The sequence below is a fragment of the Alternaria arborescens genome (genome assembly GCF_004154835.1).
Source record: "Alternaria arborescens strain FERA 675 chromosome Unknown contig_19, whole genome shotgun sequence".
Taxonomy (NCBI): domain Eukaryota; kingdom Fungi; phylum Ascomycota; class Dothideomycetes; order Pleosporales; family Pleosporaceae; genus Alternaria; species Alternaria arborescens.
The window spans coordinates 322612-341530 of NW_021167874.1; the positions used below are offsets into that span (position 1 = coordinate 322612).

General features: G+C 51.6%; 8 protein-coding genes across 8 annotated transcripts; 3 read left to right on the plus strand and 5 right to left on the minus strand.

The window, feature by feature from the left end:
* Positions 1-1208: 1208 nt before the first annotated feature.
* Positions 1209-2469, minus strand: AA0111_g8038 (hypothetical protein; the record flags this gene model as incomplete). Its single annotated transcript, XM_028654441.1, has 2 exons — positions 1209-2240; positions 2293-2469. 2 exons carry the CDS (start codon positions 2467-2469, stop codon positions 1209-1211), a joined length of 1209 nt encoding a protein of 402 aa, XP_028504349.1.
* Positions 2470-2714: 245 nt separating this feature from the next.
* AA0111_g8039 (hypothetical protein) lies at positions 2715-3419 on the plus strand (the record flags this gene model as incomplete). The annotated part of the gene is made up of 1 exon (XM_028654442.1): positions 2715-3419. One exon carries the CDS (start codon positions 2715-2717, stop codon positions 3417-3419), a length of 705 nt encoding a protein of 234 aa, XP_028504348.1.
* Positions 3420-5338: 1919 nt separating this feature from the next.
* AA0111_g8040 (hypothetical protein) lies at positions 5339-6784 on the minus strand (the record flags this gene model as incomplete). Its single annotated transcript, XM_028654444.1, has 3 exons — positions 5339-5441; positions 5507-5721; positions 5780-6784. 3 exons carry the CDS (start codon positions 6782-6784, stop codon positions 5339-5341), a joined length of 1323 nt encoding a protein of 440 aa, XP_028504423.1.
* An 890-nt stretch (positions 6785-7674) lies between these two features.
* On the minus strand, positions 7675-9619 carry AA0111_g8041 (hypothetical protein; the record flags this gene model as incomplete). The annotated part of the gene is made up of 2 exons (XM_028654445.1): positions 7675-8928; positions 8981-9619. 2 exons carry the CDS (start codon positions 9617-9619, stop codon positions 7675-7677), a joined length of 1893 nt encoding a protein of 630 aa, XP_028504424.1.
* A 1534-nt stretch (positions 9620-11153) lies between these two features.
* AA0111_g8042 (hypothetical protein) lies at positions 11154-12292 on the minus strand (the record flags this gene model as incomplete). The annotated part of the gene is made up of 3 exons (XM_028654446.1): positions 11154-11550; positions 11612-11648; positions 11701-12292. The coding sequence occupies 3 exons, from the start codon at positions 12290-12292 to the stop codon at positions 11154-11156; spliced, it is 1026 nt and encodes a 341-aa protein (XP_028504421.1).
* A 438-nt stretch (positions 12293-12730) lies between these two features.
* Positions 12731-13042, plus strand: AA0111_g8043 (hypothetical protein; the record flags this gene model as incomplete). Its single annotated transcript, XM_028654447.1, has 2 exons — positions 12731-12879; positions 12928-13042. The coding sequence occupies 2 exons, from the start codon at positions 12731-12733 to the stop codon at positions 13040-13042; spliced, it is 264 nt and encodes an 87-aa protein (XP_028504422.1).
* Positions 13043-13212: 170 nt separating this feature from the next.
* On the minus strand, positions 13213-16828 carry AA0111_g8044 (hypothetical protein; the record flags this gene model as incomplete). Its single annotated transcript, XM_028654448.1, has 2 exons — positions 13213-13535; positions 13609-16828. 2 exons carry the CDS (start codon positions 16826-16828, stop codon positions 13213-13215), a joined length of 3543 nt encoding a protein of 1180 aa, XP_028504420.1.
* Positions 16829-17260: 432 nt separating this feature from the next.
* Positions 17261-17822, plus strand: AA0111_g8045 (hypothetical protein; the record flags this gene model as incomplete). The annotated part of the gene is made up of 4 exons (XM_028654449.1): positions 17261-17356; positions 17407-17469; positions 17521-17614; positions 17668-17822. The coding sequence occupies 4 exons, from the start codon at positions 17261-17263 to the stop codon at positions 17820-17822; spliced, it is 408 nt and encodes a 135-aa protein (XP_028504480.1).
* Positions 17823-18919: the final 1097 nt, after the last annotated feature.

The window sequence follows — 18919 nt, forward strand, 5'->3', positions numbered from 1 at the left end:
TTGATATGATAGTACAGTGACTATAGTGACTGTGTACGCCTCAGAAATCAACTGTCTCCTGATGTGGTCTCAAAGCAATTAGTTGCAGGTCTTTGCAGATATATCTTCGAGTACCCTTCTTCTAAACTCTATCCTGTACGTCTCCCAGCCAGCACTTTTTGCCTTTCCGCTCTAGCTCGAATCGTCTCCGGCCAATGTGCACCTTCTCCGAATCTGGTGTAATGCCAACAATAGCACATGGTCACAAAGTCGAAACATTTGCCATCATTCTCCACGAGACCAGCGTTGTGTGGAAGCCGGGTCTGCACAATAGCGTCAATGACGTCTCCGAACGTTACCCCTCTCTGGTTCTGCAATAAAAACTGAGGGTAGTATGGTTCACATCTCAAAGGTTTAGCGCAGCAGCTGTAAGTTTTCACTTTAAGAATCAAGTGCTGGAGTGGAGGCTGGGTGACGAACATTTTGCGCCACGTTGCACCAAGTCTCTGGAAGCATTCTTTGTAACAGTGGTTCAGCAGCTGGTAGCTGACACTCAATTGACCTGGGAGTCTTTGATCGGATTCGAAACGGATAATGGGACGGACGAGGAACTCTTTGAGCCATGGATGTAGCTCCACACGATCCCATGGATCGCCTCTCAAATCTGACAGATGGACTCTTGGAACTGACTGACCAGACTCCTGAGGCTTGGCTTCCCATCCACGCGGGAGATAAGGCTGATCGATGATTATCACTGGGTCTGACTGAAGTGAGGATGGTAGGATGGGCGTATTCCTGCTGCTTGGCAGGAACATCAACGCCTGGGTTTCTGGGGTACCAGAGATTAAGGAACGCCAGTTTCTGTTCACACAGGAGAGGCGGAACAAGTCGCAGTATTCAAGACATGGATCGGTGACGATGCGGAGCACTATCTCGGCTGGAAGGTATGGTCTGTTAGGAAACGAGTTTTCAGGAAACAACTTTCTAAGACTGGACATGGCTGGATGTAGTTGCCAGTCTTGGTTGATAGAGGTGCTCAAGATATACCACCACAGATTGCCCTGCTGTTTATGAGCAAACTTGGACGGTACCATGGAAGCACACTCTTTCTAGTGGGTTCCAAATGGCCCTTCTAAGATCTTGTTGGACGTCACACGACAGTGTCAGGGTTGTTGTATTGCATGGCTTTAAGGGCGTCTAGAGCCTGACGAACAAGATGCTGCTGGCCCCTACTTTCGTTGTTTGGCCTCTCCATTAGTCTCCTTCGCAGTGGTCTTGCCCTCGGACTTCTCCTTTTGCTTCTTTTCCGCCGCCCTTCTCTTCGCGCTCTCTTTCTCAAGGATCTCGATGGTCTTCTCGCTGCTCTCCCATAGTTTCTTCTGCAGCTGTTCATCATCGATCTCTTTCCTTGTCCAGATGGATCTCCTACATTCCTTGAGGAAGTATGCTCCTTCTCCCCGACCCCATTGTGCCTCCATAGCCGCGTACAAGAAGGTTTGCGCGCCTTGGTCGGGGCTCTTTAGTACGAGCCACCATAGCGGCCACGTAAAGAGGTATATCGCCAGCCCCCACAGCGAGCCAAAAGTGAGGTATCGTCGCATACCTGGTGTTCGTGTCCAGCCCGGATCGACCATGATAACGCGTGCGTTCATGGGCTTCTTGTCAGGGCGGACATAGTTTGTGAGATGCTTTTGGAAGGCTACAGCGAAGGTCATAAGGGCGAGTTTGGAGGTTGCGTATACGGTGGACGGGGTAAAATCAAGCTGTCCAGGATCGCTCTTTCCGGCATTCTTCGAGTTTGCATCAGCACCTGGCAGCTTTCCTCCCACGTATGCCGGACATGTACCGAAGATGATGCGGACGTCTCGGTCAGGAGGTTGAGCTCGAAGTGCGGGACTGAGTATGCTCAACAAGTGGAAGTTGGCCATGTAGTTGAGTCCCCAAGTCGATTCCAGCCCATCTTCCGTCTGCGTTGGTGTCCCTCCCGATGGTGTCATTGTGTTCGCGCAGAGGATGATTGTGTCTAAGCGTCGCGGCGGTGCGTTGTCCACCCACTTAGTTGCAAACTGACGTATGCTGTGTAGATTCTCAAGGTCAACGTGCTCGGCGGTGATAAGCTCATTGCCGGTTTGGGTTCGGAGGTCTTCGATGTAGTCGACGAAGAAGGGGTCAACGAGTGGTTGTCGAACCAGGAGAACGATCTGTGCACCACGAGTTGCCAGCTCCCTGACCACTTGAGCGCCTATGCCAGATGTTCCTCCCTTTCTGGTTGTCAGTACACTTGTCTTGTGCCTCTATGAAGCAAAAGCTTACCGTTACCATAACCACCTTGGAATGCATATTCCTCTCCGATCCGTTGATCGCGCCATTGAAGTACCATTTCAAGACATACAGGACTGCACAAACAGAAACGAACTTCAGGACGGTCCAGCCGTACGGAATGGAGTCGAGACCCTGGTCAAAGGCCGTAGCGAGGATGTTAACCGGCATTTTGGTTGTTGGTGAGACGGCGTGACGGGAAGCGGAAGATGTGCAGGAACGCGGGTCGATGGTGGCTCGCTAAGGGGAGGGATCCACGTGGCGTCATAGCATGTGATTGCGCGTCGAAGATTGCCGCCTGGCTTCACCGCCCAGATTTCACTCTTCACCTCAACTTCTTTGCATGGCGGCGTCGTTCCTTTCACCACCGGAGAACCTCAAACCTATAACGGCTTCTCCTTGCCAGACGCGTCACCATGACCGCTCCTGCTGCAACACCAACAACTGCGGATGAGCTCCACGAGGACGAGCTTCAAGATGAGGACCCCAATGTCTCAACAAAGCCTTTTGTCGAACAACGCGCTTTTGGACGTGGCCTCTGGAAGAATCCAATCAAGTTCGTGTCTTCAGCCCCAGAAGTTCAACCAACGACGACATCCACAAACGGCAAGACTATGGCGGAGAAGTACCTCGCGATAATGTTCCCGAACGGCCAGCCACAGCCAGAACCCGACGCCTTCCCTCGATGCGGCATATGTGGTGAGCCTGTCAAAGAGACGGACCAGCGAATACACTACCTGAGCCCTGCACACCAAGCAGCACTACCACGAGCGCCCATACCCTCCGCAATTGATCGAACGAGAATGGGACTCAAGTATATGGAGAAGCACGGCTACGACGTCGATGCACGGCAAGGCTTGGGCACCAGTGGTCAGGGCATGCTCTTTCCGCTGGTACCCAAGGAGAAGCGAGACAAGCTAGGTTTGGGAATAGACAAGAAAGAGCACACCCAAAGAAAGGCATTGGGTGGCGCAAGCCGCGCAGACGTCAGAGAAGGCAGGCTCGACGCTGGCAAGGTGAGGAAATTGGCACAAGTCCAGAAGAAGAGAGACGACAAGCTGCAAAGGATGTTCTATGGCAACGACGAGGTTGAGAAGTATTTGGGACAGCTAGGCGGCTGATAACGATGACTAACGACTAATGATTAACATCTGGCATTTGCTCTTGACTTGTTCAGGAGGCCCAGAAGCGAGTTTGCGGCACTGCGCCCCAGTGCCATCTGTCGACGCTCTCCCTTCACGCTACAAGCGGGCGACTATCAGGCACGACATCCGTCAGAAGGCCCTGTTTAACATTCTTAACCACAGTGCGACTGTGCGCCATAGCCGAGATTTACATTTGCATAGCGCTGGCGTTGGCTTGATTTACAATCTGAGATACCCATGGCTCGACAATCGAGCCCTTTACTTGAACACAACTTCTTCACTCTGTCAGAGTACGAGTACATCATATCTACCTCGACTAGCAAATGTGAGCGCCACGATTATGTCAGACTGACCAGGTCTGCTTCTGAATCTTGCAGGTTTGCCGCTGCCCCACCATGATCCGTCCGAGAAGTCCGAACCAGAATTTTCGCCCCACCATGCTTCTCTCATCCAAGGCTAACAAGCTCAGCAAGACATGCTTTCAGCGATTCGCGATCTGGAGCAATGCTCACTACCTTTCTCTTGATGAATCGTTCAACTTGGCCCTCTTCCATCGAAAACAACCAAACATCGGTCGCTTAGCTCAGTTGGTTAGAGCGTGGTGCTAATAACGCCAAGGTCGCGAGTTCGACCCTCGTAGTGACCATTCTTTTTGCCATCGTGGGCTCCTGTTGTCTAGGACGACTTGCCAGCGACGTTGTAGCTTTTTGCTGCATGAAACAGGTCCAAAAAGTGGACTTCTGAGCGGACTTGAATTCTGTACCTCTTTACAGGCTCACGCGCATTGTTCTAGTGGCCACTCAACCACTGAAAACACTGCGAACGACTACTTGTTCTTTGCTCTAAGTTTGAGTCTTTTCATTGGTAGAATGCTTGGAGTTCTTGTTCCCGACTGGAGCAAACTCGTCGTAGCGAGTACCCACACCTAAACAACGGACCAACGGACTGATACACCGTGGCCAGTACCCACCCGCAAACATTTTGCTCAACCGAGAACACCGTCAACTCAATCTGCCTTTGAATCTTCCAACTTCAAGTATTTTCTTTATGGAAAATTAGTCATCAATCAGCTTCATCATCGCTTGGTGTAGCGATTTCCTGTCTCCTTGGTGTAGTTGGTTATCACGTGGGTCTCATATCATCACATATGACTACTATTATAGTAGATATCCCAAGGCCGCCAGTTCGAGTCTGGCAGGGGACATTGTTTTTGCCTTCTGGTCGCAGACGGTGGATATGACACACTGCTAGTGATGACGACGCTTTTTTTAAGACCGTCTTGCTTCAGCAGGAAGTTCGTACAGTGAGAGTGCTACGGCGATGGACGTCTTCATTTTTGGCTTTCCAATCTCTCCTCCGTGAGCAGGAAGATTGGATTTTGAATGCAGTTAGGGGCTTCGTAACCAGCAACGACGGTAACATTCTACCTCCTACAGCAGCCGTATCGCCGTCTCTACCAGCAATACGTTCCCAGAGCACCCAGCTTCTTTTATGTGTTATTCAACGCATCAACGTTGACACATTGGTCGGAGCTCGAGTACACCACATGTTGACCTTCATCGTCACTATCACGATGCCTATCTGACCCAATCACGAGCGAGAGACCACATGTCTGAGGCCGATGATACCCGTGACACTGAATGTACGAAACGTGTGGCAAGCGATTCATCCTAGCTCAATGTAGATCTTTTTGGCGAGGCTGCAGAATTGAAGGATACATAGATGAGTGAAACGGTGAGATAGAGCATTTGCGATACGACGTGGTCGTGCATAAGAGGTGTCTAATCATGATACTCGCTATAAAGCTATCCGTATCCACACTTGATTACCCGACGACTGACTTGGAGAACATACCACAACCGATGCTAGTACATCGCTAGACCCAGCATTCATAGCTAGATGGCCACTTCACCCTTGAGTACCTGTTTGATCGTCTCATCCACAATTTCCACCGCATTATATTTCGCGTAGTCCTTTTTTACGGCACCAAGTCTCTCACTATGGTTTGTTAGCTTTATAGCTTGTCGTCCGGCCTTGGAGCAAGAGGAAGAAAAAGAACGTACTGATATGTTGCATCACCCATCATCTTATCGAAAGACTCAGTCAGGAGTTCAGCAGTCACCTGAGGTAAAGCATTGTATATGCCAAAGCCTTTGTAGTTGATGAGAGCTCCAGTATGCAATTTGTCTTGTCCAACTCCAGAGATAATCATGGGCACACCAGCACGGAGTGATTGTTGAACAGTGCCGTATCCGCCATTTGTAACTAGCACAGTTACCTTGTTTGATGTTAGTAACAATGAATCTAAACCCCGCTTGTGCCACAGGTATACATACGTAAGGCAGAGCCAAGTCCAGAGGAATGAACTTTGCAACTCTAGCATTCTCTGGGATTTCGAAGTCAAGCGTTTCGACATCCGACGTAACCAACGTAGCAATGACGAACACATCATCCCTACCACCGAATGCTTCCAAAGCTGGTTTGATAAGCGCACTCGTATCGAAGACCACACTGCTGGAAGACACAGCAACAATCTTCTTTCCAGCTGCCTTTGCATCAAGCACATCGTTCCACCACTCCGGGAGCGTGTGGTCTGCGATCCCCACGGACACGGGTGCACCCATGAACTTAAGGTTCGGTCGCCAATCACTGCGTTCATATTCGAAGGCCGGAACGCCGTATTGAAGAAATATATCTGACCCAGAACTCGCCATCTCGTTAAAGCCTGGCACATCTCTCGTCGCATTCATCTGCCGGAGCATGGCATTGGCAGCCTCATTGACAGGAGTATCGATAGGATGGTCCCTGTTCTGGGCCTGTTGTGCTTCAAAATGGATCCTCTTACTCTCTGGACTTGTATCTGGGTGCTTTCCCGAACGAAAAGGGAACGTATCGTTACTAGCCGCCACATATGGCGCCAGACCTATAGCAATCGCTGCGTCAGGACGAATGCCAGGTGCGCCGTAGGCGACAGGGTATGAGCCACCGAACGTGAAGTCGAAGATGTAAATCATCTTCTCTTTCTCGCCATATTGGTCACGGAACTCTTGGAAGGTTCGTTGCAGCGTGCGGTAATGTCTAGGAATGGTCTTGATGAAGATAGCTGTCGTAGCGAAGACTTCGAGCTCGTTGCCTTGCAGACTGACGAATGTTGCTAGGTCTTCGTCGGACAGGATGAAGTTTCCCTGACCTTCGATGGGGATATATGATGCGCCCATTGCTTCAATAGTGTCTTTGAAGTCTGGCCCAGTGATGAAGTTTACGGGGTATCCGAGTGAAATGAGACCTTCGGTGATCGTCGTGATCTTTTCCATGTGGCTGAAGGCGGGGGTTGCCGCCATGATGATGGGTGGTTTTCTGGTCATTGGAGCTTGACGCGTAACACTTGCGGACGGTGTCTGCAACGCTTGAAGAGCATAGTTGTAGAAGCTTGAGAGGTTGCCGAGTTGGAAGTAGAACACCGCGAATAGTAGTGGCACAAGGCCTGCAACGTACAATGACCTTTGCGCCATAGTCTTTTTACTGAGAGTTCGATAGCAACCGGCTCATGTGGAAAGAAAACGATTTGAGGAGGGGGAGGGTGTTCAAGATCATGTACACTTGTACGCCTCTTGTTGTCAGCTTACGTCCACAGGTAGCACATCGCGCTGGCAATTAGGCCTCCAGGATATTGGCCGCACTATCTTACTCCATAGAGACCCGCTCAAACAATCTCTTCAAGAAAGCTACTGCATCCTAAAGTTCAGCCTTGCTGCCGGTGTGAGCGTAGACTTGTTGTTGCATCGCTCTGAGCCAATAAGCAACCCCCGTAACGGGGCGTCATCATCGGTGGGCGTACCGATGCCTCTTAGTTCTTACATCCCTTATCCAAGGAGTTATACGGCCTTTTCCCTACCTAGGCATTGGGTGTCTCAGAACGAGTCGCGTTAGGCACTGATAGAATTAGACTGAGATGTATGGCGGCGCAAATTCTGAGCTGTAAGCAAGTCTGTGCCTAGCCAGAGACGAACATTGATGAGAGTTTCTGGTTTAACTTTCAACGACGCGCCTTCCTTCGCGATACGTCCGTGCACGATGAGGTCACTTCATTCATTAGGCAGGAGCGCTCCGAAGATATTGTCAAATATCATGAATTGGTTTCCGATTGAACGGATTCATACATTTATGTAGAGAAATTAAAGCAACGCTATGCAAGTCCTAAAAGTGTCTTCATGACTGGAAAACGCTCCGTCTATAGACTCGCCCGCTCACCCCCAAGTTTCTTCCCTGTAACCCCCGAGAACCACGCGTCCAATGCATCACACGTCCCCTTCCCTTCCTCCAGCTTAACGACAACACCGACATACCCGTCCGGCCTGACAACAACGACGCCTCCCCTCTCCTCGTCAAGCCCCATCTTAGCATGTGCCGCAGCTTTCGCATCCGGCACCCTCTGGTCCCAGACGTCGTCCGCATAAACATGGTCAGCATAGCGGTTAAATGGCTGAGGCAACTGCTCATCAATGTGAATACTTGAGCGGGGCTGCGAAAAGACAAGAGCCAGAGAAAGGAAATCGGTATGTGGGTTGTGTTTTTCGTGGTAGCGATCCTTCTCCTTGAGGTCGCGGTGGAGGAAAGTGCTGAAGAAGGATGTTGGGGATGACATCTGTGTTGCTAGGTCTTTGAGTGCTGTTGCGCTCTTGTCCAAGGCACCGCCGAAGATGAACATGCGATAGGAGCCGTTCATGGGAATTTCTTGTTCCAGATGTACGACGTTGGCGTCTACGACACGTGTGACGGTTGCCGGTGTCATGATTCTGCCTGTTCGTTGGGTTGTGCCCTTTTCGTACGATAAGATGAGGGGGTGCTGTGCGGGGTGTTCTGGGCCCCAGTTTACCATGTTGGGTTTATATGCTACGCCATAACCACTGGTGAATTCGCAGCTGGCTTTGAATGTCTTGATGAACTCATTGTCTTCGGCGGCTTCTTTTGCTGATGCACCAGCGACTTCACCAGCTGAGGGTATCCGGGCGGAGAAGAGCTTTGCGTATCGGGCGTCAAAATCGAGGAGAGTCTCAGCAATGAGTTTGCGTTCGGACTCGTATGTCGACAGAAGGGATCGTGGTGCCCAGCCGCTCTCTACGTGGTGAATTTTCCATGCAAAGTTTACTGCATCTAAGAAGGCTGTGTTCATACCCTGGCCAGCCTTGGGGCTGTGGGTATGGCAGGCATCACCACCCATGAAGACGCGCTCGTCGAGTGTGTAGCGCTCAGCAATACCTTGCCCAATCGGGTAGACTGAGTACCATTCCACGCGATCCCAGGAGATGGTGTATGGTTCGAAAATCTTTTTGGCACGCGCTTGAACGTCTTCTGCAGTAGCCTGCTTCCGTGGGTCCCAGTCTTTATCTGTAGAAGATGCGACTTGAATGTACAAGCGGACCATGTTGTTCTCGCGTGGGATGATCATAATGGAGCCGTTGTCTGAGTGGATTGTGCATTTCATCTGCACTGAGATCAGTATTCAGTAGAAAAACAGGTTAGCGAATCAAACATACCTTGATGTCTGGGAAGTTCGTTCTGACAACTCCATCCATGACACCCCAAACATGCGCAATAGGATCTTTGTAGATCATCTTGACACCCAGCTGGTCCCTTACAAAACTCCTCGCTCCTTCACCACTGAACAAGTACTTTGCGCGTACAGTCTCCTCCATTGTGCCATCAACATGCGCCAGGTTGACCTCAACAGGGTATGTCGGATCCTTGCCATCATTCTTGAACCCCTTGATCGTCCAGGGTCTCTGGATGCCACTGCCGTTCTTCTCAATATCCGAAATGAACGTCCGCTCAATCAAGCCCTGGTGGAGAAGCGTAGTAAAAGGGTACCGTGCATCGATGAACTTGGGACAACTAGCCCAAGTACCTGTCCTGTGAATGCCCTTCTGCGCCGGGTCCCAAAAAGCCACCTCGTAAACCTTTGCAGGTTCGTACTCCATAATCTTGCGCTTGAGGCCCATATTCCGGAGTAGATCCAAGGAACGTGGCTGGATTCCGTCCGCCCGTCCAGTGGCGGTCGGTTCCGGTCGATTGTCGATATGCTTGATTTTGTAACCCCATCTCGCCAGGCACGTTGAAAGACAAAGGCCAACAGGTCCTGCGCCCACGATAACGACGTCGTAGTTTTCCACCGCCATTGCTAGTATTTCAATCCAGTGGGATTCTCAAGCAGGATATAGATGAGACGGGAGCAAATCCGGGAATACGGAAAGGGCCCCACACTCGATGATCGATGTCAAGGAATACCTTCGCTCTTAGCTACACCGAGATGTTGGTATACCTCTGTTGTATAGGAAAGCGAGGCTAGGAGTGTGTTTAAAAGTTATGAAGTATATTAATCAAACCACTAAAAACAACGACCCCAGCCGACTCTTTAAGAGACGATCAATTGACTACGCCATCAGTCACGGACCAAGGCTAGTGTCGGCCACCATACGGCCGCGTGTAGTCATGGCAAGACAACTCGGGAGTGTAATGCGCGCCGGCAACGAAATCGGATGCGAGAAAGGCCCAGGGCCTGGGGACTGGTACATGCTTCTAGCGTGGCCGAACAAGCATGCCGTCATGTTGCGGGGAGTGTGACCAGGCGTAGGCGGAACTGCAGCGCGGCATTTTGGTGCCAAGACGGCAACTGCGCCTTTCCTTGTCCGGGTCAAGCGTGGCTACATGGGGATTAGTGGCAATCAATGGACGCGCGCCAAACTCGGAGCAACCATCCTTGGAGTGATCCTGCGATGATTGTGTGCATCGTGAAAGACTCCACTTTCCGAGTACATTTACCGCATCTTCTCCCGTAGAGGTTTTGGTCGTCAGCAGGATTCTTGCTTCTTTCTGGCTTTCGTACGAGGTGTTGTGAGCTGCCAATGAGCATGGCGGTAATAGGTCCGAATGGAGATCTGAATTAAAGACAAGACAACATGTGTAAGAAGAGTACGCTTGCGATTACCGAAGATGCTTTCCGGGTAGTCTTTGTCCTCGGTGTAGGCGCACGACGTCTTAGCTCCTTCTGAAATTATGTTACTATTGATGGAACATGATACAAGACTGGATACTGAAATACACCGCGAAACCACAAAATTTTTGCGTCGAATATCTGAAATGCGCCGTCAAGTTACCAAAATATACCGTAAGGTTGGGCGTGGTCAGCATCAACATGCAATGCAAGTCTTGATTTGCCTATGTCTTCAGATTCACTCTGCACCGAGACATCACCAAGTGGAGGAGCTTGTCCAGATATGAACACATCTGTTCGGTTTTACCATCATCTCAAGTCAAGATCAATCGGATGCATTCCTTGAAGTCACTACCACAGCGCAAGTCGCTTACGACTTGCCCAGGCGAACTTAGCCGTATATTCGTACAGCCATGTATGTATATATATGTAATAATACCAGAACCCAGACGCCAGCGCCAGACACACAAAGCCGACTAAGCTCTGCATGTGTTCCAAGCCATGCCGCATAAACGCTGAAGCCCAGACACGGCCAAACATGCTCATGATGCGACGATCGCTCAAGTCAATCTTTTGCCTCCACATGCTTCAATCGAAGCCGGGTCCCGGCAATGCCCCGCAAGCTGTTGCAGCATTGTGTGGCAGCCAGCGAGCTCTTCCCGCCTTATCGCTCTCGCTCTCTCTCCAATAGTCTTCGATCCGAGATAGACGTGCATCCCTCAAGATACAACCATTTTCTCAAGTTGAGCAGCCATCCTCTCCTCTTCCTTCTTTGCCCTCGCCGCCTCGGTCTCCTTCCTCATAGTCTCCAAATTCCACGCGTCTCCATCGTCCTCATCATCACTATCCGCATCGCTGTCTTGTGCCCAGTCGCCCTTTTCGAACATAGCACGACCAGTGGCATCCTTGAGTTTCTTGGCCTCTTCCTCGGCTTGTTTCTTGTCGATACGTTCTTTCTTCCATTTGGCGAATGTCTCGGGCGTGACCGGTGTGAGATTGCCGGTGAGCTTGTGGCGTTCGGACTCGAGGAAGTCTTCGAGGGTGAGGGTGTTGAGCGGGGAGTTGGCCATCAAGGCCTTCTCGGCGGCGCGCTGTTCCTTGGTCTTGATGACGAAACTAGAAAAGTGTTAGTACAGATGTGCACATGCTGTGTGGCGAAAGAAGCAAAAACACGTACCCAGGTGGTAGAGAGTGCTTGTACATGCACTTGTCGCCTAGAATCCAAGTCAGCGTATATTTCGAATGCATTTTGTTGTTCAAGCTTACCTCCGTTGGGACACACCCAGAACCAACCATACTTCTGATCCTCGATAGCTTGGATGAAGTACTTGCACACTTTATCCGTCGTCGTCTTCGGGTTGCCGTGCTTGCTTAGAACGACCTGTCGCAGCTTGTCTTCATCCCAATCATCCATGTTATCCTTCTTCCGCCGCTCCTCCTCGGCCTCCTTGTCTTCATCTCTGGTGTCGGTGTACAAACTCCTCTTCTCGGTCTTGCGCTCGATATTCAGATCATGGCTAAACTTGCACTTCTTGCCCTTTTCGCAGTTTCCTTTCTTGAAAAACTGGCACAAGACAGTCTTGGGGTCGGTTCCGAAAGGCACCTTTTGGATTTGTACGGGCTTGAAGAGTTCGGCGGTTTCCTTGCGGGCTGCCTCTGCCGCCGCCTTGTCCTTCTCACGCTGCGCCTTTTCTGCCGCCTTGCGCTTCTCGTCAGGCGTGCCTCCCGATGCAGTGGTCGCTTTGAGCTGAGCAATCTGTTTCTGGGCGGCTCCTCCCTTCTTATTTTTCATACCAAAGGTCTTGTCTACGGCGACCTTCTTCACCTTGGGCTGCTCGCCCTTGCCTTTGGGTGGCATTTTGGCTTAGTGTATATGGGCGGTGTTGAAATGACAGTGGGGAGTGCGTTTTGGGGTGTTCAAACAATCCGGGCTCCCTGGATGGTCGAATTTGGGTGCCTGGCGGGGGATATGGTACCTGCGCTGTGTGTGTCAAAGTGAGAATGACGCTGTGTGGGGTGGAATTTCGAGTGGCGGAGCATGTTGCGCTAGAGCCAGCCCTACCTTCGCCGACATTCCCGAAGCTTCAAGGTGGCCTTCACATGCACCCCAATAGTCAATCACTGCGCATCCAATACCGTCGCGACACTCCCGTCTTTTGACTTTCTCTGTCGCATCTAGCTTCCGTAAGCTCTTGGCAATTTCGTCTCGTCAATTGGTTTTACTAACAACTCCGCAGCGCACTCGAAGCATCACACCCTATTACCTAGCTACCATTGACGCGCCGTCACACTCAAGATGATTACCGACAGTCAACTTTACTCGCTCGCCATCTTCCTCGGAAGCGCTGCTATGCTGCTCATCGTTCTATACCATTTCCTCGAGGTCAACTCAGACGATCACAAGGTTGAGGAGAAGCCCAAGGCTGCGGCTGGCAAGATCAAGGCGTAAGAGTTGTGCTATGTATACGTCTTACTGAAGGACACTTGGGCAAGAATGTTGTTGCATGAGAACGGGCTGTGTGAGGGACCAAGGATATCAATTGCGAATCAGGGAGATGCCCATCAAATGGAAGCATGGAGTTCTGGCGTACGCAATATGGCGAACTAACCGCTGACGGATTTCAAAATGTTTGAATTAACTAAACTATGGCATATCTGGGCATGGAGAAACATTTCCGACCACTCCTTTGCGCCTTGTTCTTACCATGGGTATACGCGTACTTGTACAGAATTATCAAATGCGCAAGCAAGATGAGCCTCACGTCGAGTCCTTAGCACTCAGTCCTCAACATCTACCAGCTCCTCCTCCATTTCATCGGTTTCAATAAAGCCTCGTCGACGCTTATCGTTCGCGAGTGTTACACCTCCACGATCCATCCCGGGTCCACCAATACGCCTCTTGAGAGACACGAGTCTACCATATGCATCGTGGGCTTCTTGCTCCACTGTACGCTTGGGTGGACGCCCGCGACCGCGACCGCTAGCTATAGGTGCTTGTGGCAACATGCTCAGTGCTTCTATGCGCGCGGGGTCGACAGTGATGCGTGGAGTGACCTGTCGTCCTTGTGCATCGCTGAGATATGCCTCAGAATCGTGCGAGTCTGCAATTAAGAGTGTTAGAGTAGATCTTCTCTTCAGTCGCAACCACTTCACGCCGCTAACTATCTTCCTTACCAGAGAGACCAGCGGCCGGCCCATCACCAAGCTGCCACGATAGCGGACTAATGTGGGCTTGCTGTATATGATCACGCCAGTTGCTCTCTAGGTCGAAGGAATACGTCTGGTGGCGTTCAATGCTCATGTTTGTCATAGGGTCGTAGTTCGTGACCTCTTTTCCGCAATCGTCCCACAAGCATTCCAAAGTATTGTTAACTGTCTCCTTGCGATGTACCTTGTAAATATGCTTCTGAAGTGTCTCTAGATTGTGCAGATCAGCTTGGCAGTGTTGCCACTTGCATTTATACGATTGGTATCGCGGAAGACCGTTCGCAACACTTGGTGATCTTGAACTGATCTGAATGGGTTCGTTGCGCAGAGCGCTTGGCTGCGTTGGTTGCTTCTTGCGAGGACCGGTATGACCATTCGTTGACGGTTGAGCTTGTGCAGCAGGAGAGCCATGAATAGCTTTCCGCCATCCAACTGGACGGCCCTTCTTTTTTGGCAGTGGTTTGCCATCAGATCCGTACTCTGTGGCTGACCGGAAAGCTTGATACCCAACGCCAGCGGCACCAGAGGTGGGACGAGGCACACTTGAACTCATAGAAGCGGGACTGCTTGGGCGTTTGGGTGTTGCTGGTGCACCGTCAGGGAAAGAGTGTCGTGGAGGACGACCGCGGCGCTTCTGCTTAAACGGATTGATGCCTTCAGGTAAAGCTTGGGCCTTGTGCGCCCCACCTTCACCGCCAATGGCGTTAGGCGGAGCGCGGGTGCGCGACTCGTTCTCGTCGTCTGAAGCATCTTCATCGTCTGCATCCTCGGTCAAGGCTTGAACACCGTCTTTGAAATATCCCGGCGGAGGTCTTCCTGGGTCGATGACGTTCCATTTGATTGTACTGAGATCTGAATCGAACCCTATTTGTGGTAACGTAGTCCTCAAACCATCTAGATGTTGATTCAAGCTGCGCTCTAACGGATGCCTTCCACAAGCGAGAAGCACATCTCGTGCTATTGTGGCAGGGTTGTAAGTGTTGCGACGAAGCGCTTTCTTTCTGTCTAATGGCTCAACAAGAGTCACATAACGAAGTTGTTCGGTAGAAGTCTGCATCAGCTGAGGCGCAGGTGATTGAGGCTGATAGGAAGGAGTGTTTGCAATGGGAAAGTTTGGTGTAGAAGGCACCTCGTCGACGGCCATAGTGTCTTGGAGATGAGGGTATGGAGATGCGTATGCATCTGAGTTTATCCTCTTTTGCGGCGGCCCCATGTCCTCGTCTTCTGATAACTGAGTCAGGTCGACCAGATCACTCAGATTACGCTTTCGTGCTGCTTCTTCTTTGTTTGCTGGCTTCCTTAGCTCGGGTCTGATTGGCACCATCTCCGCGACAGATGCAGGTGCAGGCGACGCGCTCCCTGGAAAAGACGGGTGAGAGCTTCCATTCGCTGGTGAGGGAGCTGCGGGTGCGTGTTGTGGGCTTGGCGCGACAGAAGTCGCAACGTCCTTTTTCATGACGGCAGGTGGGACCGGTGGTCTCTGGGCAGGAACTGGTGCAGGCTGTACAGATTTGCGGGATGCTGAATTCACATCTGGTACCGCTGTAAGTAAGCTCTTCGCGAATACAGCGCGGTCTAGCTTCAGACCCATCTTCTCTAGTTGTTCGCATAGTTCGATGTAAGAAGGGTTGCTGTTCAATAGACTCAATATCTGGCCAGGTTCGACTTGGTGGGCGAAATTTAGAGTGTTGAGATATGCCGCTGCTGCGCTCGCCAGATGAGCCTTCTTCTCAGGCGGCCAAACCGTGTTGCCAGTTGGTTGAGTGATATTGCTGTTTGGCTGTACTTCTTTGATAGGGACAGCTTGGGCTATGGCAGGAGTCGCTGGCTTTGAGATACTCGCATTCACCTTTTGTTTGGGTGTCGCCTTTTTGTTCGAGTTCGTGACTTGTGGAGCGGAGGCTTGAGAAACTTGTACCGGTTGCAGAGTGGCAGATTGAGGTGCGGGCCTATCGTCCACGGTAGGAGATCTGGGCGCTCTCGCCCTACGTTCTTCTTCCCAGATTTTGGCTAGAAGTGCTGGGTCTTTACTATTCAGCTCTCTCATTTTAGCCATCATTGCTCGAATCTCACTCTCCAGTGCTTCAGCAGGGCCACCAGAGTCGCTAGATGTCGCAGGTGCCGCTTCCGGAGCACCCGCTTGCTGCTCTTGGGCTTTCTTTCCTTTCGACTTTGGCTGTGACTGGCGTAATCTGGCCTCCTCTTTCTTTTGCTCCTCTACTTGACGCGCCTCCTCCGCAATCTTCTCTTCTTCTGCACGTGCTGCATCTTCAATCGCCTTTTGTGTGGCCTGCTTCCGCTGGTATTCTGGCCATGGATCGTAGACTGCCATTGGGTCCACTGTGGTAGTGCCCTGGACACTGTGAGTGTCTGCCATGCTAGCAGACAGTGCAGGCGCAGGAAGCGCAATCGCGGAAGGCATTTGCGCCTTGCCGTAGTTATAAGCCGTCGGTGGTGTGGCGTTCTGAGAGTTACGCGAGGTTTCCACACCGGCAGGTTGTCGAGCGCTGTAGTCGTCATACTGTTGGCTCGTTGTAGCAGACATACCCGCGCTTCGCGTATTACTAACAGGCGCGGTATTGTACTGAGGTTGGGCTGGGCTGGCAGTTCGCCGTTGTTGCGAATTATATATCGTTTGGGTTCTCTGCGAAGGGTAACCTGCCACATTGGCTGGTGATGGTAAACCCCGAGTTGCTGGCTGCGCGCGGTTGTTGTTGACACTGTGTGGTCGCGCTTGCGATTGCTCGTAGACGGCATGGGGTTGTTGCGCCTGCACCAGGGGCGAGTGCGAGCTGCCGGCGGCATAGCGGCTGGTGTGCGGGGAGGCGGTGTTGATCGCGGTGGTTCCGGGTTGGGCGTTCGTAGGCGCAGCGTTATTCGTACACGGCGTCGAGCTACTCATACTACGCAGGACTTCGGCGGCGCCTCTAGTTGTCTCTCGTGTCCCTCCATAGTTGCTATTACCCAATTGGTTATCTTGTGCCGTGCCGTATCCACTATTGTGATTCGCATACGATTGAGGCTGATAGGACATATAGTCCTGTGTCTGAGTCGTCGGTGGCTGTTTGTACTGGTGGGCGGGTTGCGCGATATTGTTCGCGGCAGATGCTGTATGATATGCTGCGTATTGTTGCGCCGAACTTTGTTGATACGGGTGGCTGTACGGGTTGTAGTTGTTCGGGGACATGTTGGCGTCTGCTAAAAGCCTGGAGGCCTTTCTGCAGCCTTTACACGGGTGGGGTTGGACAACTGCATGGAGACTGTGGTTCGCGTGAAGGAGCGGGAGATGTCTTGGGTGCGGGGTCTTGGTTGGGTATAGATGGTGATAGTTCAACACTCTGAAATCTTATACACCGACTAGACGACTGCGCGCAACATATGCGCCGTCGTTCGAGAAATCAGTTTTAGCGACGCGTCCTGCATGACGTCTCGGCGAATGCGGTCCACGATGCGGACGCGACTTTCTGGCCGGACCTTTCGGAATCGGCAAAACACTTCTTCCGACCACGCTAGCGAAGCGAACCCGCCCCAGCAAAGGCACATCTCACAACTCCAATTTTTGCGATCGCGACACGAACTTTGTCTACTAACCCGACAACCCGCCAATTCCACAGCAAAAATGACCAAGGTCCAGTCAATGGTCGCGAGCTCTCGCCGCAAATCGCGAAAGGCACACTTCAGTGCGCCGAGTAGTGTGCGTCGGGTCATCATGAGCGTATGAAGAGACTTGGAACATTGCAGGAGACATGTTCTAACAACCTTCAGGCGCCTTTGAGTAAGGAGCTCCGCGAGAAGCACGGAGTGCGCAGCATTCCCATCCGCAAGGACGTGAGTATTCAGATCTTCTCCCCAGTGCTATCGTGTGCTGACTTTTCCCAGGACGAGATCACCGTTGTCCGCGGCTCCAACAAGGGACGTGAGGGCAAGGTCTCCTCCGTCTACCGCCTCAAGTACTGCCTCCACGTCAACGGCAGTGCGTACCCCTCTATCCTCACATATCGACAGGTATACTAAGTCACAACACAGTCGTCCGCGAGAAGAGCAACGGCCAGTCCGTTCCCATCCCCATCGCTCCCTCCAAGGTCGTCATCACCAAGCTCAAGCTCGACAAGGACCGTGAGCAAATCCTGGAGCGCAAGAGCGCCGGCCGCGAGGAGAAGAAGAAGCAGAGGGAGGCATAAGCGTATCAACGCTTTCCTTGGTTGACGACACACACCACGACGATGAGGGACATCGACACGAGCATCCCCGTCCGTAGTGGATGAAATGCATATCATGGGTTCACGGTCTGGGCATGCGATACGCGCATGGAAAAGCAGGGCGTTATACCGGCTTCTAGCTCGAACAATGGACTTGCCGTCATGCGGCCCCGTCGAAGTTTTCTGTTCGAAATGATACCACGATGGATTGGAGTTTGGCAACGAATGAGATTTGTTACTCCAGCCGTCGCCGTGATACCATGCACGTGAGGTCCTTTTTGCCCACGCTAGAATATCTACTCACCAACCCCATTAATGGTTGAAGTGAGCTATACGACTAGCGGAGAATAATGCCAGACGACAATAGTCGTTGCTCGCCTGCAGACCGTCTTCGAGATTCTTCGATGAAGGAGATGGTTTGATGGTGAGACACATTCCCATACTTACACAACCAGTTTGTCTACATGATGTAGTACAGCTGTCACATCGAATGCCTGGCCTTGGACCAGGCTGTGCCTATGTTTGACGAACTGTAGCGTACCGCACAATTGCGATGCCTTCATGATGGTTTTTCCGTGTGACCATGCCCATGGGTTCACGATTCCTTGAGGTCCCGACTCCCGGGTTGTCGGAACCGTCTAGACGTTCAATCACGACTACGGAGCCGTAGTCACAAGAGCTTAGTATAAGCTCTCGACCTGTCTCTTGAAGAGGATTCAGCTATTATGTAGCAATACAATCTATATGTACCCAGTCTTCGTTAGCCTCTTCTTTTTTGCTTTTCCTACAACTTCAACCGTAGCTTGACCCATTCTGGATCCTCCACTGGTTTCTTCGTGCCATCAACCTACATCTCTAGTGTATCCGACAGACCCGTGGTGGCGTGGCTCACACTTGCTATTGTTTCGGCTACTGCATACCGCCACTGCTGTCATGTACCTACTTCGCGTTGAAGCGAAGGACGACCAAGTGGAGGGGAAGGGTCGACGTCTGCAGGACTAATCGATAACACTTCGCGACGGTGTTGAGTCCGTGTTTGACGTTACCGGCTACTGCGAGGTGTGGGGACGAATCGGAGG